Below are 16848 nucleotides of genomic sequence, written 5' to 3'. Positions count from 1 at the left end.
CTTTAGAGACAAGGTTTTTCTGTGTCCTGTAACTTGCTCTGTAGACCTTGAACTCAGAGATTTGTCTGCCTCTACCTCTGAATGCTAGGATTAAAGGCATGTGCCACCATCACCTGCACTGAAGAAATCTTTTAATATTTCAGAAAGAAAACCATTTTTTTTGTTTAGATTTATGTACATGAATTTTGCCTGCATGCATGCTTACCATGCGAATATCAGGTGCGCACAGAATTAGAAAAGGGTATCATTCCCTGGAACTAGAATTAGTGAATGTGGTGTTGGGATCCAACCCTGGGTCCTCTGTATCCTCTCCACCAATGCTTGTTGTGCTATTTATAGCACCTTTAGTTTTTGGCAATGTGTCAGATAATATGATATAATCCATTTGTTATAGGTATATGAATAGAAGGCAGGACCAATTCCATGTCCTCAGTATGGTTAAGTTTCTCCTAGCTAGTAACTGAGGTGTTACTGTTATTGATGATAAATGAAGTCATGAATAGTGTGAGCTTCAGTTGTCCAGTCCAGCTTTGAATCCTGAGTCTGCCATTGACTAAACTGATGCTGATACTGTGTGTGTTGTGTATGTGTTGTATGTATATGGGACACCCGTGCTTGGAGACCAAAGGGGTCAGGTATCTTGTAATAAATAAGTATAAAAGTATATTTTATGTAAATGCAGGGAAGATCATTGTGTTTCATACATTGGAAATATGAAGTAAACAGTATTTACATTATTCATTTATTAATGGTTGCAAATAAACATTTACATTTAGGACTTGAATAATATCGATGATTGACAAATTATTCTTTTGGGGTGGGGTGGCTCAGATAGAGCTTCTCTGTCTCTGTAGCCCTGGCAATCATGGAACTCAATTTGTGGATCAGGCTGGTCTCAGATTCATATAGATCTGCCTGCCTCTGCCTCTGCCTCTGCCTCTGCCTCTTGAGTGCTGGTATTCAAGTTCTATGCTACCATCACTTGTTAACAAATTACACCAGGAATATATAGGTACCTAAGTTGACAAATAAAATTTTTATATCAATTAGATTTTGGCAAATAAAAAATTTGTTTTCTTTTTTAGGCATTTTGTTTTTTGAGATAAAAGTCTCATGTATTTCATGTTGGCTTGGAACTTACAATGTATTAGCTGATCCTGGCCCTGAACTCTTAAGTCTGCCCACCATACGGGGTTCAGGCTTTAAAATCTCATAGTTAACAAACTTTGAAAGGCTTTCTGAATTGATTGGCAAAATAGCTCCTGAGGAATTTTTTTATTTTTTTAAAGAGAAATTATTTTCTATTTAATTCCTTAGGGACTATGAAAAGGAAAACTGTAGTATTTTCAGTTGAACTTAACTTACATGAGTATTTTGAGGCATCCTAAGTCATTCTATTTTACATGCTTTATGTGAAAGTTTGTTTTTTTTTAAAAAAGATTTATTTATTTTATATGAGTACACTGTCACTGTCTTCAGACACACCAGAAGAAGGCATCAGATCTCATTACAGATGGTGGTTGCTGGGATTTAAACTCAGGACCTCTGGAAGAGCAGTCAGTGCTTTTAACCACTGAGCCATCTATCCAGCGTCAAAGTTTTTTTTTTTTTTTTTTTTTTTTTTTTTAAATGTGGGTGTTTTGCCTGTACCAGTGTGTGTTTGGTGGCAGTAGGGTCCAGAAGATGGCCTTGAATCCTCTAGAATTACAGATGGTAGTGGCCACCGTGTGTGTGTGTGTGTGTGTGTGTGTGTGTGTGTGTGTGTGTGTGTGTGTGTGTGTGTGTGTGTGAGAGAGAGAGAGAGAGAGAGAGAGAGAGAGAGAGAGAGAGAGAGAGAGAGAAACCACAGTCCTATATGCTCTAATTGATCTTTCTTTCCAGCCCCAAGTAAAGGTAGTCTTTAGGTTGAAAGATAGCTTTTGAATAAGAGTTATTTATCATTTACTTAGGTTATTTCAATGAATTCATTCCTTACACTTTTTATGACCACTTGAGTGCTAAGTGGATACTTGCAGGCATTTAGGAAGGAAAATTTAATCTGATAGAGGAACTCTCTAAGCACTTTTGAAGACATGGCCCTAAGGGTGAAATGATAGTGTTTTTGTATCCACTTGGATTAAACAGGAAGATTGTTCTTAGTTTGCACCTTTTTTGTATATACAGGATTAAAGGCTCAGGCCTGTGGAACATGTTTCTTCTTCTGAAGGCAGGAATTTGTGCTATTTAGAGACATGGACCTTGGAGCTGAATGGAGGCAATTAGATACCATATCAGTCAGGCATGCTACCTTTGGAGAAGCCCTGAGTTAACAGTTCATTTATATCTATATTTTGTCTGAGTGTTGTGCAGAGTTATTCTGTGTAATGTTTTGTATGTTCCTTGTTTATTATGGGAAAATGTGGGTGGGGTGTGTTGGCCCGAGTATGACCTGAACTTGTAGAATTTGATTTTGTTTTGTTTGAGGCATTCTCTCACTGTGTAGTCCTGTTTATTAGAAGTTTGCTGTGTAGACCAGGCTGGCTTTCAACTAGTGATCTATTTTTGCCTCTACCTCCCAAGTACTGTACCACCATATTCTGTATAATTTTAGGATTTTGTTTTCATTAATGACTGTAAAACAAATTGAAATTTTTTCTAAAAGGCTATCTGTGAATAGCTCAGGCAGGTTAATTTGTTCTGGATTGTCTTCTTTTTTTTAACATTAGAAATATGTATTGCTGGCCTGGCTATGTTTTCATTTTGTGTTTCTAGGCATTGCTTTTACAATTCTAATTGGAGGATAATGCTTTGAAGGTTTTTTATTCTTACTGATTCCCCATGTTTTGTCTGTCTAAAGTGTCAACCGAAGAAAAAGTCTACACCACTGAAATATGAAGTTGGAGATCTCATTTGGGCAAAATTCAAGAGACGCCCATGGTGGCCCTGCAGGATTTGTTCTGATCCATTGATTAATACGCACTCAAAAATGAAAGGTAATAACTTAACAGCTTTTGTTGTAAAATTCAATGTGGAATCATGAGCTTATAGCTGCCTTTAGTGTGAATGAGGATTTTTTTTTTTTTTTTTTTTTTTTTTTTTTTTTTTTAGTATAGAATAGAGTTTATTCAGGTCATGGGAGAGTTAAGAGGGTGGTAGAGGCAGAGAGAGAGAGAGAGGAGTAGAGGCGGGCCATGAGCACATGGAGGGAGAGGGGGAAAGGGGTGAATGAGGATTTTTGTTACTTGGAAATTTTTAGGAATTAAAACCTTTTATCTTTTTAGTTTTTGTTTTGTTTTGTCTTACTCTGAGATTGAAAAGTAATTAGACCTGGCTGTTAGTACTTGCCTGGAATTTTATGGTTCAAAAGGAGGAGTCAGCAAAGTCAAAGATTCGGTGACAGCTACATAGTGAGATTATGTTTTAAATTTTAAGCTCAGGACAGTGATGGTGTTCACCTTTGATCCCCAGCACTTGGGGCAGAGGCAGGTGGATCTCTAAGTTCGAGGCCAGCTTGGTCTACAGAGTGAGTTTCAGGACAGCCACAACTGTTACGCAAAGAAACCCTGTCTCAAAAAAATCAAAACAAAACTCTTATTTTGTATGTATACAATGGAAAATGGAAATTTAGTTCTTCTGATTAATACACATTTCCCCCTCCCCCCATTTTTTGGAAATGAGGTTTTGTGTTTCTCAGGCTGGCCATGTGCTGGGATAGCAGGTGTGTGCCACCTAGTTTATGTGATGCTATCTAGCCTGGAACTGTGTGTATTGTAGGTAGGCACTCTACAAACTCAGGTTCATCTGTCCACCTTAGACTATGAAGAATTTACATTGTCAGGCCGGAAAGGTTGCTCAGTAGTAAAGAGCACTGTCTGCCCTTACAGAGATCCTGAGTTCAAATCCTGGTGACCATATGGTGACTCAACCACCTGTAATGGAATCTGATGCCCTCTAGAGGATGTGTGGGAAGACTAATCCCTCATATATACATAAAAAATAAGTATTTTTTAAAAGAAAAGAAAAAATGATTTACATTGTCTTTAGCCAGAGAAATGGCTCAAAGTGTTTGAAATATAAGCCTGAAGACCTGAGTTGGTTCCTAGGGCTACATATGGTGGAGGGAGAGAACTGCCTACTACACATTGCTGTCTGACCTCCACATGTCTGCTATAGTATGTGTGCACATACAATAAATAAAAATGTTACAAACATTTGGAAAAAAGGTTTACATTGTCCAGAATCAGTTTTTTGTGTATTTATATACTTTAGCCATCAAGTGTTTGATAATTTAAAGGCTAAAATAACTCATTTTATTTCAAAGTCTTTACCTGCTTGATCTGTCTTGCCAGCTCCTTGTTTGTAGCAGTGCAGTTCTTTTCTCCAACTTATTCTTTGAAAAATTTTATACCTGCAGAAAATTTAAGTATGAAATCAAAACTATATAATTTAGATATAGCAATTACAGATTTGTGGCAATTCTTATTTGATATGAATATAAAAATTAGTGTAGAATAATACAGTATATAAAAATACATCAATTTCTTTCTCTTCCTCTCCTTTGGGTTAACTATTTCAAATGATGTTAGAAAACACAAATTTGAGAGTCTGGGGGATGGCGCAGTCTGTCAAGTCCTTTCAAAGCATGAGGACTTCATGTTCTCAGGGCTCAGAGAGGAACCCAGGCACTGAGCTGTGCTCTGTAACACCAGCACTGGTGGGTAAATTATAATCTTAAAACTAGAATTACAGATGACAACTGTTGGCTTTGTGAAATGAGTGCTGGGAATTGAACTTGGGTCTCCTGCAGGAGCAATATGTGCTCTTATCTCTGAGCTATCTCTTCTTGTTTGTGAGACAGTTTCCTGTTTCTTGTTTTTTGATAACTTTTAAATTATTGTCTAGTATAGGATGGCCTTGAACTCTGGATTCACCTCCCTTCAGTAGCCTCAGCTTATGTACATTTTTTTTTTTAACTTTTTTTCTTGAGACAGATTCTTGCTAGATAGCCCTGGCTGGTCTGGAACTCACTTTATAGTTCAGTCTGGCTTTGAGTCTTCCTGCTTTGGGCTCTAGAATTGTGGTATTAGAGGCATGATTTCCCCCATATCTGTCCCAGCTGCATCTTTTGGTATTTAGTTTGAATTATTGTAATCATTCTTCTCTTTATAGAAGTTGTGAGTTAGTGTTGATGTGGATGCTTCTATGAGAGATCCTGATTCTTGTAATTCTAACATTTTTGAGGCAAGGGCAGGGGAACTATGAGTTGTAAGACCAGCTTCGGAAGACCTTTCATCAGGGAAAATAAAGTTGTAAGCTGATTCTTTAAAAAGAGATTGTATATGCGTGACAACATGTATGGCTGTGTATGCAACGTGTGTGGAAGTTACAAGACAACTTCTTTGCACTAAGTAGGTCTTGGAATTGAACTTGGTTATAAGACTTGGTGTGGGTGCTTATTTCTCTGATCTCTAAAGTTGTTTCATAGATAATGGTGACTTTGAGCTGTTGGCCTCCTTTGCCTTTACCTCCCAAATGCTGGAGTCAGATGGTACTGGGATCTAAGAACTTGGTTCATGCTAGGCGGACTATACCTACAGGAATTCATACATGTTAAGCATACATGCTTTGCTGACTCATCTACATCCTCAGTCAGTGCTAATCATTGTTCGTTGTTGGATTGACCTCACTTCTCATCTAGCTTATCATGGTTTTTAATTTTGCTTTGAGATAATCTTACTATGTAGCCCTGGCTGACTTGGAACTACCCTGCACACGAGGCTGGCACCAACCTCTTCCTCCCAAACACTAGGATTAAAGATGTATACCACTTTGCCTTACCTAGCTTCTTAAAAAACAGAAAAAAAAATTTTTTTTTTTGATAGCGGAGGTGGTTTACCTGCATGTTGTCTGGACACTCCATGTGTGAAATGCCTGTGGAGGCCAGAAAAAGGATACCAGATTCACTGGAAGGAGATGTAGATGTTGATATATAGTCACTACGTGGGAGTTACAAACCAAACATTGGTCCTCTGAAAGAACAGCCAGTGCCCTTAATAGCTGAGCCCTGTCTCTGTAGAGATTCATTATGTGTGTGTGGGTGTCTGTGTGTGGGCAGTGAATGCACAGGCCTGTGGAAGTCAGAGCATTGGGTTCCTCAGAACTAAAGCGATAGGCAATTTTGAGCCACTAGACATGGGCACAGGGAACTGAACTCAGGTCCACTGCAAGAGCTATATATGCTTTTAACTTTAGCCCTTTAAAAATGCTTTGACTTATCTGTATGTTTGTTTGAGGGTATACACAGAGGACAAAAGGTGTTGGATCTCCTGAGGTGGCAGTTAGAACAGATTGTTAGCTGCCTGATTTGGGTGCTAGGGACTGAATGTTGGTCCTCTGGGACACAAAGAGTTGCTCTTAACAGCTGAGCTGTCTCTAGCTACTCAACATGGTTTTGAATATACATAGTCAGCAAGTGCTGTAATAGCTCTCCTCTCATCATGTGTTTGCTGGAGACTAAACTCAAGTTGAACTCATGTCAGGTTTGGTACCAGATGTCTTTACCTGCTGAACAGTGTAGGCTCCTATGGCAATAGGAGGTTTGACTATTCTCTTGATGGTGAGTACTCATCCTTTTGAAGAAATGACACTTTTTTTCCCTTTGTATCTAGTTGCCAATAGGAGGCCATACCGAGAATACTACGTGGAGGCCTTTGGAGATCCTTCTGAAAGAGCCTGGGTGGCTGGGAAAGCCATAGTCATGTTCGAAGGCAGACACCAATTCGAAGAACTACCTGTCCTTAGGAAAAGAGGGAAACAGAAAGAAAAAGGATATAGGCATAAGGTAAAGACCATATATAAACAAAAGAATTTCAAAAATTCATCTTGTGGGATGGCTTATGGAAGATACAGCATTAATAGATTTCGAATATACTTTTACCTTTAGTTAACAGGATATTTGAAGAAATAATAGCTAGAAAGTAGCATATTTTGTAGGGATTACCTGTTCCTAGTTTTCATACTTTTACACCAAGACTTGAGAAGTGATTCTACCTACCTCTGACTTTGCAAAGAGAGGTAATTGACACTATTATGGAATGACCAGTCCTCTTTGGTTGTCTTTTGTTTCTCTGTATAGCCCTGGCTATCTTGAACTCACTCTGTAGACCAGGCTAGACTCATACTAGAGAGAACGCCTCTCAAATGCTGAGATTGCACCACCACTGCCTGGCTTCGTTTTTTTTTTTTTTTTAAGATTTATCTATTTTATGAATGTGAGTACGCTATAGCTGTCTTCAGACACATCAGAACATCGGAAGAGGGCAATGGATCCCATTACATATCGTTGTGACTTACCATGTTGTTGTTGGGAATTGAACTCAGGAACTCTGGAAGAGCAGTTAGTGCTCTTAACCATTGAGCCATCTCTCCAGCTCCCTTTTCTTTTATGTAAGAAGAAAACTATCATTAGAATGAGGGTTAAAGATGTAGCTCATTGGAAGAGTTCTTTCCTATTAAGCATAAATCCCTTGTTTTAATCCCTAGGACTGAACAGGAAAATAAAATAAAAAGAATAAAAAATAAATATTGTACTTGGTTTGTTTTTGTTTTTTAGACAGGGTCTTGTTCTGCATTTTAGAATATTCTTGAACAGGCTTTCCTGTCTCGTACTTTCCAGTTGCTAGACTTCTAGAAATGTTCCTATAACATCTAACTTTGATAAGGTGTTTTATACAAGAACATTTCTCTTTGTGTGGGTTCTGTGGTTTTTTTTTTGTTTGTTTGTTTGTTTGTTTTTTTTTGTTTTTTGTTTTTTTTGTTTTTTTTTTGCTTTTAGACAGGGTCTCACTGTTGAACAGACAGGCAGGCAGGTCTCAGATTCAACAGTTCTCTTGCCATAGCCTTCAACAATGCTGGGAATATGGCATATGCTACCACACATTTGATTTTGTTTTGAAACATAATATTTGTGAATCATTTGCTTAGGTTTATGAACATTTCTTTTTAATTTTTCTTTTTTTTGATTTTGAGACAGGGTCTCTGTAGCCCTGTCTGTCCTGAGATTTGCTAAGTCAATATGTAGACCAAGTTGACTTTTGAACTCAAGAGATCTACTTGCCTCTCTGTCTTGTACTGCTAGGATTAATGGCATTTGCTATTAAGTCTAACCCAAAAGGTGGTGGTTTTGTTTCTTGTTTTTGCAATATGGATGACCTTAAACCCCTGGTCCTCATACCTCTACCTCCCAAGTGTTGGATTTACAGAAATACATCATCACCTTTAATTTACATGGTGCTAGGAATTCAACACTTGCATCTTTTGCTTGATGCTTTGTTTGCTGAGAAAAGTTCAGTTTCTTTTGTTAAAAATTGTTTGCACATGTGCATATTTGAGACAGGATTTTGTAGCCCATTCTAACCTTGTTCTTTTGTTAAAATACAAGTAACAAACTTGTCATTCATTGTCTTTTTTCCTCTGTGTCTATCTCTGGTGTCAGTCCATCCATGCCCCCCACCCCATGTTGGGCATTGATTGAGTTCAGGGCCTGAGGCATGTTAGGAAAGTCCCTGTTGTAGATCTGCATCATCAGCCCTTGGTCTTTTAGTTTTGTAAAGCTGAAGCTCTGCCCTGAACCGTAATTCCTTATTTCCTTTTTCTACTTGTTCTTGTAATTGTCATTCTCTGTACCTGTGTTCTCACAGTATGTTATAGTCAGTTAGATGATTAGTTTGATAGGCTCTTTCTGTTTTTCCCCAACTAACTGTCAACTCCTGGGCGCCTCAACCTCCTGAGTAGCTGGGACTATAGGTATACAACACTATCTTAGAGTTTTTGTTGCTGATATAAAACATTTCTGACCAAAAAGTAAGTTGAGGAGGAAAGAAAGTGTATTAGGCTGACACTTCCACAGCACTGTTTATCATTGAAGAAAGTGAGGACAGGAACTGAAATAGAGCAGGAACTGATGCAGAGACAGCTGGAGCAGGAGAGGGAAGATAGGGGTGGGAGAGGTGCTTACTGGCCTGCTTCCTTATAGAACCCAGGACTAGCAGCCCAAGGATGGTACTATCCCCAGTGAGCTGAGCCCAGCCCTGCTGATCACTGAGAAAAGGTCTTAAAGCTGCATCTCATGGCAACACTTCCTCAGCTAAGGCTCCTTTCTCTGAGAAAAAATAGCCAGTACAGTTGATCTGTTGTTAGCTTGACACACAAACATATCACTATTAAGCCACAACCCGTCCTTTCTTATTCATCCCCAAGATCTCACATTAAAATCATAATAAATAAATAAACCAAATACTTTCTTACTGCAACAGTGAAAAATTAGGGCACAGACAATCAAAGCAAAACCAAACTAACCATCCACTCATAGTCTTCTGGGCTCCTTCAAAGGATTTAGGGTCGGTTCTCTGGCTCCGCCCTCTGCAGCACACTCAGGCTTGACTTTTAGACTCGGGCAGGCTCCACTCCACTGCTGTTGCTGTTCTTCGTGGTCATCCCATGGTACTGGCATCTCCAAAATGCTGGAGTCTTCTGCAACTGGGCTACACTTTGACCAATAGCCCATTGAGGTTCTTTTCATGGTGGCAGACTTCCACTTCTTTGCATAACCCCCTCTGTACTAGACCTTCAACTGTCACTAAGGCTGCAACTTCACCAATGGCCTCTCTCAGTGCCAGTTCTCAGCTGCTCTTCATGAACTCTTTATGCCTTCCAAAACCACTACCACTTGGGTGACTCTTACAAAGTCTGGCTGAGAAACAACCTTGGCTGCCTCTGTGGTCTCAACAAACACTTCCCAGATTTTACCTCAGTGGTCACTAATTCCTTAGTTCCTGCTAACCAGCATTAATTGTCCTAGTAGCTTAAGGTTTTACTTCAGTGATGCTGGTGTCTTGTTAATTGTGGCTGGCCCTGCAGCCCCAGCTGACAAGTTAATTTAAAATAGCAGATGGTCCTGACAGTATTCACATTTGTCTGAAGCCAGGCCTTCCATCTTCTGCACTGCTCTCAACATTCCTGTCATTCAAGGTCCTTCGGGACATCCCACTGAACAATTAATACTCCGTGGCTCTTCTAGTCCAATGTTCTGGAGTCCTTCTACAACCCTCCCAGAATATGGTCAGGCCTGTTACAACAATACCCACTAAGCTTGTACCTTCTTGTCTCAGGGTTTTTGTTGCTGTGACAAAAGACCATGATCAGAAAGCAAGTTGGGGAGGAAAGGGATTATTCTGCTTACACTTCCACAGCACTCTTCATCACTGAAGGAAGTCAGGACAGGAATTCAAACAGGACAGGAACTCAAACAGGACAGGAACTCAAACAGGACAGGAACCTGGAGGCAGGAGCTGATGCAGAGGCCACAGAGGGATGTTACTTACTGGTTTGCTTCCCCTGGCTTGCTCAGCCTGCTTTCTTATAGCACCCAGGTCTACCAGCCAGGGATGATACCACCCAGAATGGGCTGGGCCCTACCCTCTTGATCATACTAATAGAGAAAATGCCTTACAGCTGGATCTCATGGAGGCATTTCCTCAAGGCAGGCTCCTTCCTTTCTGATGACTCTAGCTTGTGTAAAGTAGACACAGAAAACCAGCAGTACACACACCTTGCCCAGTTTTCATAGTAAATTGTGTAAGAAATAGTGCTTTGTACTGGGTCTGTTTGCTGGTGCTTATAATCCCAGCACCTAGAAAGCAGAGGCTGCAGGATCATTACATGTTTGAGGACAGCCTGGTCTACATAATCGGTATTCTACCCCGGTCAGGTTTATAAAACAAGACTTGGAAAAGCAAAGGGCACTAGTTCTTAGATTGTTACTTCCCCCAATGTATGTAACTACTTTTATATTTTTTTTTCCTAATCATAATTGGGATAATTCAGCATTAGTGACAAACTTTTAACTGCCGTTTATAACAAGTATATGGAATTTGTCTTCATCTCTTAAGTTAGCATAGGGACTTGTACTTTATAACTATTCTAATAATTAGAATTATAAAATACTTAATATAAGGTTTTGATCTCACTGTGTGAAGTTGTTAGGATGGAAGAGATTGCTTCTTGCCACTGTTCACAGTGCACAGTAGTAGGGAAGGTATCAGGTTTTGTGTTGTTTTAGCTGTGTAGATTTATTAACTCTTTTGGAAACCCTATTTACTTTTATCACTAAAATTGGCACCGATATATGTATGATTATGTCTGAAATAGACTAAATAGTACAGTACCTTCCATGGAGGAAGCTACCATTCTAATGAGCCTTATATTTTACATGTGTTGTCAGGCCTTCTAACTATTATGTATTTGTGAATAATAACTGGCAGGTAGAACCTTGCCAAATAACACTGTAGGGATCTAGGGACAGGAGGGTCTGTGAAAATAAGTGTGTTTCAAGTCTGAATGTCCTCATGTATTTTTTTGTACCTGTTTTGTGTCTGTGGATTAAGTAATTATGCCCTGAAGACAACTTGGTTGTGCTCCAGGTCATAAGTAGCGTGTATAGAAGAGCTCTGGTTACTTAAGTGCCCTGGTGATAGTGCATTTCACCAGGTCCTTTCGGGGCTCCTGAACCATTCATTCCTCATCTCATTTTTCCATGCTTTTCTCCTTTGAAGCTTTGCTTGCCTGCCTGCCTGCCTTTCTTTTTGTGCAGTAGAGCATGTGTGTGCTTGTGCCCTTTCTTATGTCAGGAAGAAAATATTTTTTTATTCTAAGGTGTAAATATGGAGGAAATGAAATGTTACTACTTTTAATTGAAATGAAATGTTACTACTTTTAATTGAAGTTAATAGCCCATTCAGTTCTGCTGATAAATGGAATGAGTGTGGTGATTTTTATGAGACTATTCTAGTTTTTATAGATAAATTTATTTTTGGTTTTCCAAGACATGGTTTCTCTGTGTCCCCTGGCTGTTCTAGAATTCACTCTGTAGACCAGGCTTGCCCCAAACTCAAGAGTCCACTTCCGTCTGCCACCCAAGTGCTAGGGTTAACGGTGTACAGCACCACATCTAGTGTGATTGGTTATATCTACAATAGTGTGTAGGGTCTTCCGTAGGCAAGTTGTGATAAACTCAGATGCTAATATTAGGCAGTTCAATAGAAAGGCATTGACAAGCTAGGCATGGTGGTATATACATAAAACCCCAACTCAGCAACAGAAGCTGGACTTTAGGGGTTGAGGATTGGGTAGGCTGCCTGGTTTCAGTAAGTGACTTTGAATATGAACAGCAAGGTTTTCAAAGAGTGGTAGTGCCTGTTTGATCCCAGTGTGTGGGAGGCAGAGTCAGGGGGATTTTTGTGAATTTGTGGCCAGCCTGGTCTACTACATAGTGAGCTCCAAGACAGCGAGATCTACATAGTTGAGACCCTGTCTTGAAAAACAAAAGCAAAGCAGAACAGTAAGATTTTTGGTCAATTCTGATTTAAGATGTTTTTTATCTTCTTGTTTTTTCTCTCTCTCTCTTTCTCTCTTTTTTGAATAAATGGTGTTCTTATTTTCCTTTTAATTTAAGGTTCCTCAGAAAATTTTGAGTAAGTGGGAAGCCAGTGTTGGTCTTGCCGAGCAATATGATGTTCCCAAAGGATCTAAGAACCAAAAATGTGTCACTAGCTCAATCAAGTTGGACAGTGAGGAAGATATGCCATTTGAGGACTGTACAAATGATCCTGAGTCAGAACATGACCTGTTGCTTAATGGCTGCTTGAAGTCTCTGGCTTTTGATTCTGAGCATTCTGCAGATGAAAAGGAAAAGCCCTGTGCCAAGTCTCGAATTAGAAAAAGCTCTGATAATATCAAAAGGACTAGTGTGAAAAAGGGCCTCATGCCATTCGACGAACATAAAGAAGAACGAGAAGGGAAGATTCCAGAGAACCTTGGCCTAGACTTTATCTCTGGGGGTATATCTGATAAACAGGCTTCTGATGAACTTTCCAGGATAGCCCACAGCCTCACAGGGTCTAGCACTGCACCAGGAAATGTCCTCTTTTCTTCCTGTGGACAGAACACTGCTAAGACAGGTTTTGAGACTCCAAATTGTGACTCTTTCTCAGGCTTGTCTGAGAGTGCTTTAATCTCTAAACATTCTGGAGAGAAAAATCAACTCCACCCAGGCCAAGTCTGCAGCTCAAAGGTAAAGCTCTGCCGTGCGGGTGCTGGTGAGGAGGAAAAGCAGAGTGATTCTGTCAGTGTGGGCACCACCTCTGATGATGGCAGCAGTGAGCTGGACCCTACAGAGCACAACTCAGAATTCCATAACAGTGTCCTTGAAATTACAGATGCTTTTGATAAAACAGAGAATGCTTTATCCCTGCACAAAACTGAAACAAAGTATTCTAGATATCTTGCCACAAATAGGGTAAAAGAGAAACAGAAGTCCCTCATTACTAATTCACATACAGACCACTTAATGGATTCTACCAAGACAGTGGAGCCTGGAAATGCTGAGACAACTCAGATCAATCTTTCTGATCTTAAAATTGGTGGTCCTATTCCAAAACCCCAACCAGAATTTAAAAATGATGGTCTTACTACAAAATTGAATGCGCCACCAAGCATTCGTAATGAAAATTCACTGATAAAGGGTGGGCTTGCAAATCAAACTCTGTTACCTTTGAAATGCAGACAGCCCAAGTTCCGAAGTATAAAATGCAAGCTTAAAGAAAGCCCAGCTGTTACAGAAACCTCAGCTACTAGTGAGGACCTCAGTTTGAAATGCTGTTCTTCTGATACCAATGGCTCTCCCTTGGCCAGCATATCCAAAAGTGGGAAAGGAGAGGGGCTAAAACTACTGAACAATATGCATGAGAAAACCAGAGATTCAAGTGACATAGAAACAGCAGTGGTGAAGCACGTTCTGTCGGAATTGAAGGAGCTCTCTTACAGATCATTAAGTGAGGATGTCAGTGATTCTGGAACATCAAAGTCATCAAAGCCGTTACTGTTTTCTTCTGCTTCTAGTCAGAATCATATACCAATTGAACCAGATTACAAGTTTAGCACATTGCTAATGATGCTGAAAGATATGCATGATAGTAAGACAAAGGAGCAAAGGTTGATGACTGCTCAAAATCTGGCTTCCTACCGTACTCCAGATCGCGGGGACTGTTCTTCTGGTAGCTCTGTAGGGACATCAAAGGTTTTGGTGTTAGGAGGCTCCACACACAATTCTGAAAAACCTGGAGATAGCACTCAGGACTCAGTTTGCCTGAGTCCTGGTGGGGGTGACTCTGCATTGTCTGGAGAATTGTCTTCTTCATTAACTGGCTTAACTTCTGACAAAAGAGATCTCCCTGCTTGTGGTAAAATTCGTTCTAACTGTATCCCAAGGCGCAACTGTGGCCGAGCAAAGCCATCACCCAAATTGAGAGTAACAATTTCAGCACAGATGGCAAAACCTTCAGTAAACTCAAAAGCCTTAAAGACTGAGCGAAAGAGAAAGTTTACCCGACTTCCAGCTGTGACACTTGCTGCTAATGGACTGGGAAACAAAGAAAGTGGAAGCTCAGTGAATGGCCCATCCAGGGGTGGGGCAGAAGATCGGAGTAAAGAAGAGCCTCTTCAACAGATGGACCATTTAAGAAAGGAAGACACCCATTTTTCTGATGCACATTTTGATGAAAAGGTTAAACAATCTGATCCTGTTAAAATTCTTGAAAAAGGACCTCCTTTTGACTGTAGAAAAGGCCCAGACCTGGGCTCTGAAATTAACATTGAAAAGGAGGAACCCCATGCTGTTAATCAAGTGGTGCCTAAGAAGCGATGGCAACGATTAAACCAGAGGCGCCCAAAGCCTGGAAAACGTGCTAACCGATTTAGGGAGAAAGAAAACTCTGAGGGTGCTTTTGGAGTCTTACTTCCTGGTGACCCTGTGCAAAAAGGCCGGGATGATTTCTTAGAACAAAGAGCTCCTACTAGCATACTTGAAGACTCAGCAGCAGATCCCAATCATGTCAGCCATTCTGAATCCCTTGGGCCTCTGCTGAATGTTTGTGATAAGTCCAGTGTCAACATGGGCGACCTTGAAAAGGAGACAGGAATTCCCAGTTTGACCCCACAGACCAAGCTCCCTGAGCCAGGTAAGGACTGTATCTAGTAAAAAGTGAAGATAATTTGTTAATAATGTTGCTTTTCTGAAAAGGTGCTCTTGAAGACCCTGGGTCTGTTTGTTGTAATGGAAAATGTGCTACAACCTTGGAGTCAGAGTTATCACTTGAGTAAGAGTGGGGTATCTTTAAATCTGAGGTATCTGTATTTTCAAAGTTTTAAGTTTTGTTTTTGCTATATTATTGGAGATTGAATTTAAGACCTCAGTGGGTGTTCTGTACCTGTTAATTTCTTATCAGAAGCCTTTTTTTCCTTAAAGTCTCAACAATTTTATTTTTCCTTTCCCGTTTCTTATAAAGTTAACTGACATTTTGGGATTGAGGAGGTTGTAGGCCTAAAAATTTAAGTGTAGTCACTAGTGTACTATTAGTAAGAAAACTGGAAGTGAGGTTTCCTCTGATCACAACTGTTGCTTTGAGTCAGGGTCACTGTTGGGCTGGCTTGGTTGTCTTGGAAGGCAGAGGCCTTGAGTTCTTTTGATGTGGTTATACAGTTCTTCCAAAATAGCTTGTTGAAGAATCTATACTTTTCCATTGTTACCATCTTGCTTCAGCTTCCCGAGTGCTGGGATTCTAGATGCAAGATGTAACACGCCCCATGTCCAAAGTTTGAGATATTGAGCTGCTTGGCCAATGCCCCAGTAGACTGTAGGCTTCATAGGCTTTGTTGTTTTGCATTCTGTTTTTATTACTTTCAGTTATGTGTGTTTCAGTTTGGACACAAATGCAGGTGTCAACAGAGGCAATTTAGAGTTATAGGTCAGTGTGAGCCATTTGATGTGGGTGCTGGGAATCAGACTTGGGTCCTTTGGAAGGGCAGTGCACGCTCTTAACTGCTGAGTCATCTTCCTTTATTTTCCCCCCTTTTTGGTTGTTCTGTAGGCCTGGCTGCCTCTGCCTCCTGAGTACTGGCACAAGATCAACATTGTTTGGATTTTTTTTTTTTTTTTAATGATTCATCTCATTCAGCCAGTCTTGGTTTAACTATTTCAAGGTCAAGGACTTTATTCAGTTCTTCTGGGTTGTCTAGCTTTGTGTAGTTCTTAATGGTATCAGTTGTAATGTAATTAAATCATAAATCTCTTAATGTATTTTTCTTAATGTTGCTAAGAGCTTGTTATATAAAGCCTTGGGATGGTTCAGCAGTAAGAGTTTTTTTTCCCAGAGTACCACCCAGCACACACATGTAGAACATGGATCAGAACTGTTTGGAACTTTAGCTCCAGGACTATAAAGCTCTCTTCTGCAGACACTTACACTCAAATGCACACGTTTTGTGTGTGTGTGTGTGTGTGTGTGTTTGTGTGTATTATGTCCTGTATCCTCCTTCCCCAACCCATAATTCAATTAAAAAATTGAATATATGTATATAACAAAATGACAGTTAATGAAAAAAAAAAGAGGCCATGAATTTAAAAGAGAGCAAGGAGTATATGGGAGAGTTTAGAGGGGGGGAAATGATGTAATTATATTATAATCTCCAAAAATAAATAATTTTTAAAAATTGAATACATTAAAAAAATCCACTTAATACTTAAAAGTATTTTTCCTTTTTGATATTAGGAATCTAGCCTAAGGCCTTGTTATTGACAAGCCATTAGCTGGCATTCATTCCTAGCTTCTAGTTTTTGCTGTTTTTCTATCTAAGTTTTATTTATTTCTGCTGTACTTTTTTTCTTCTGCTAACACTGGATTAAATATAATTTTCATATCTTAGGCTGTTGTTGAACTTGCTGTGCTGGTTTTCAGTCTGTACATAGGTATTCCT

General features: G+C 39.7%; 1 protein-coding gene across 3 annotated transcripts in view; it reads left to right on the top strand.

Annotated features, from left to right (window-relative positions):
- NSD1 (nuclear receptor binding SET domain protein 1) overlaps window positions 1-16848 on the top strand; it is a 96595-nt gene that overhangs the window by 19174 nt on the left and 60573 nt on the right. For all 3 annotated transcript variants that reach the window (XM_080915362.1, XM_080915361.1, XM_080915363.1), the window contains 3 exons: window positions 2837-2972; window positions 6648-6820; window positions 12491-15053. In XM_080915362.1, the coding sequence (XP_080771488.1) occupies window positions 2837-2972; window positions 6648-6820; window positions 12491-15053 (2872 nt within the window). The remainder of the gene's footprint in view (window positions 1-2836; window positions 2973-6647; window positions 6821-12490; window positions 15054-16848) is intronic.

This window comes from Micromys minutus, assembly GCF_963924665.1.
Source record: "Micromys minutus genome assembly, chromosome: 1".
NCBI lineage: Eukaryota > Metazoa > Chordata > Mammalia > Rodentia > Muridae > Micromys > Micromys minutus.
This window is presented reverse-complemented; position numbering and strand designations above follow the sequence as displayed.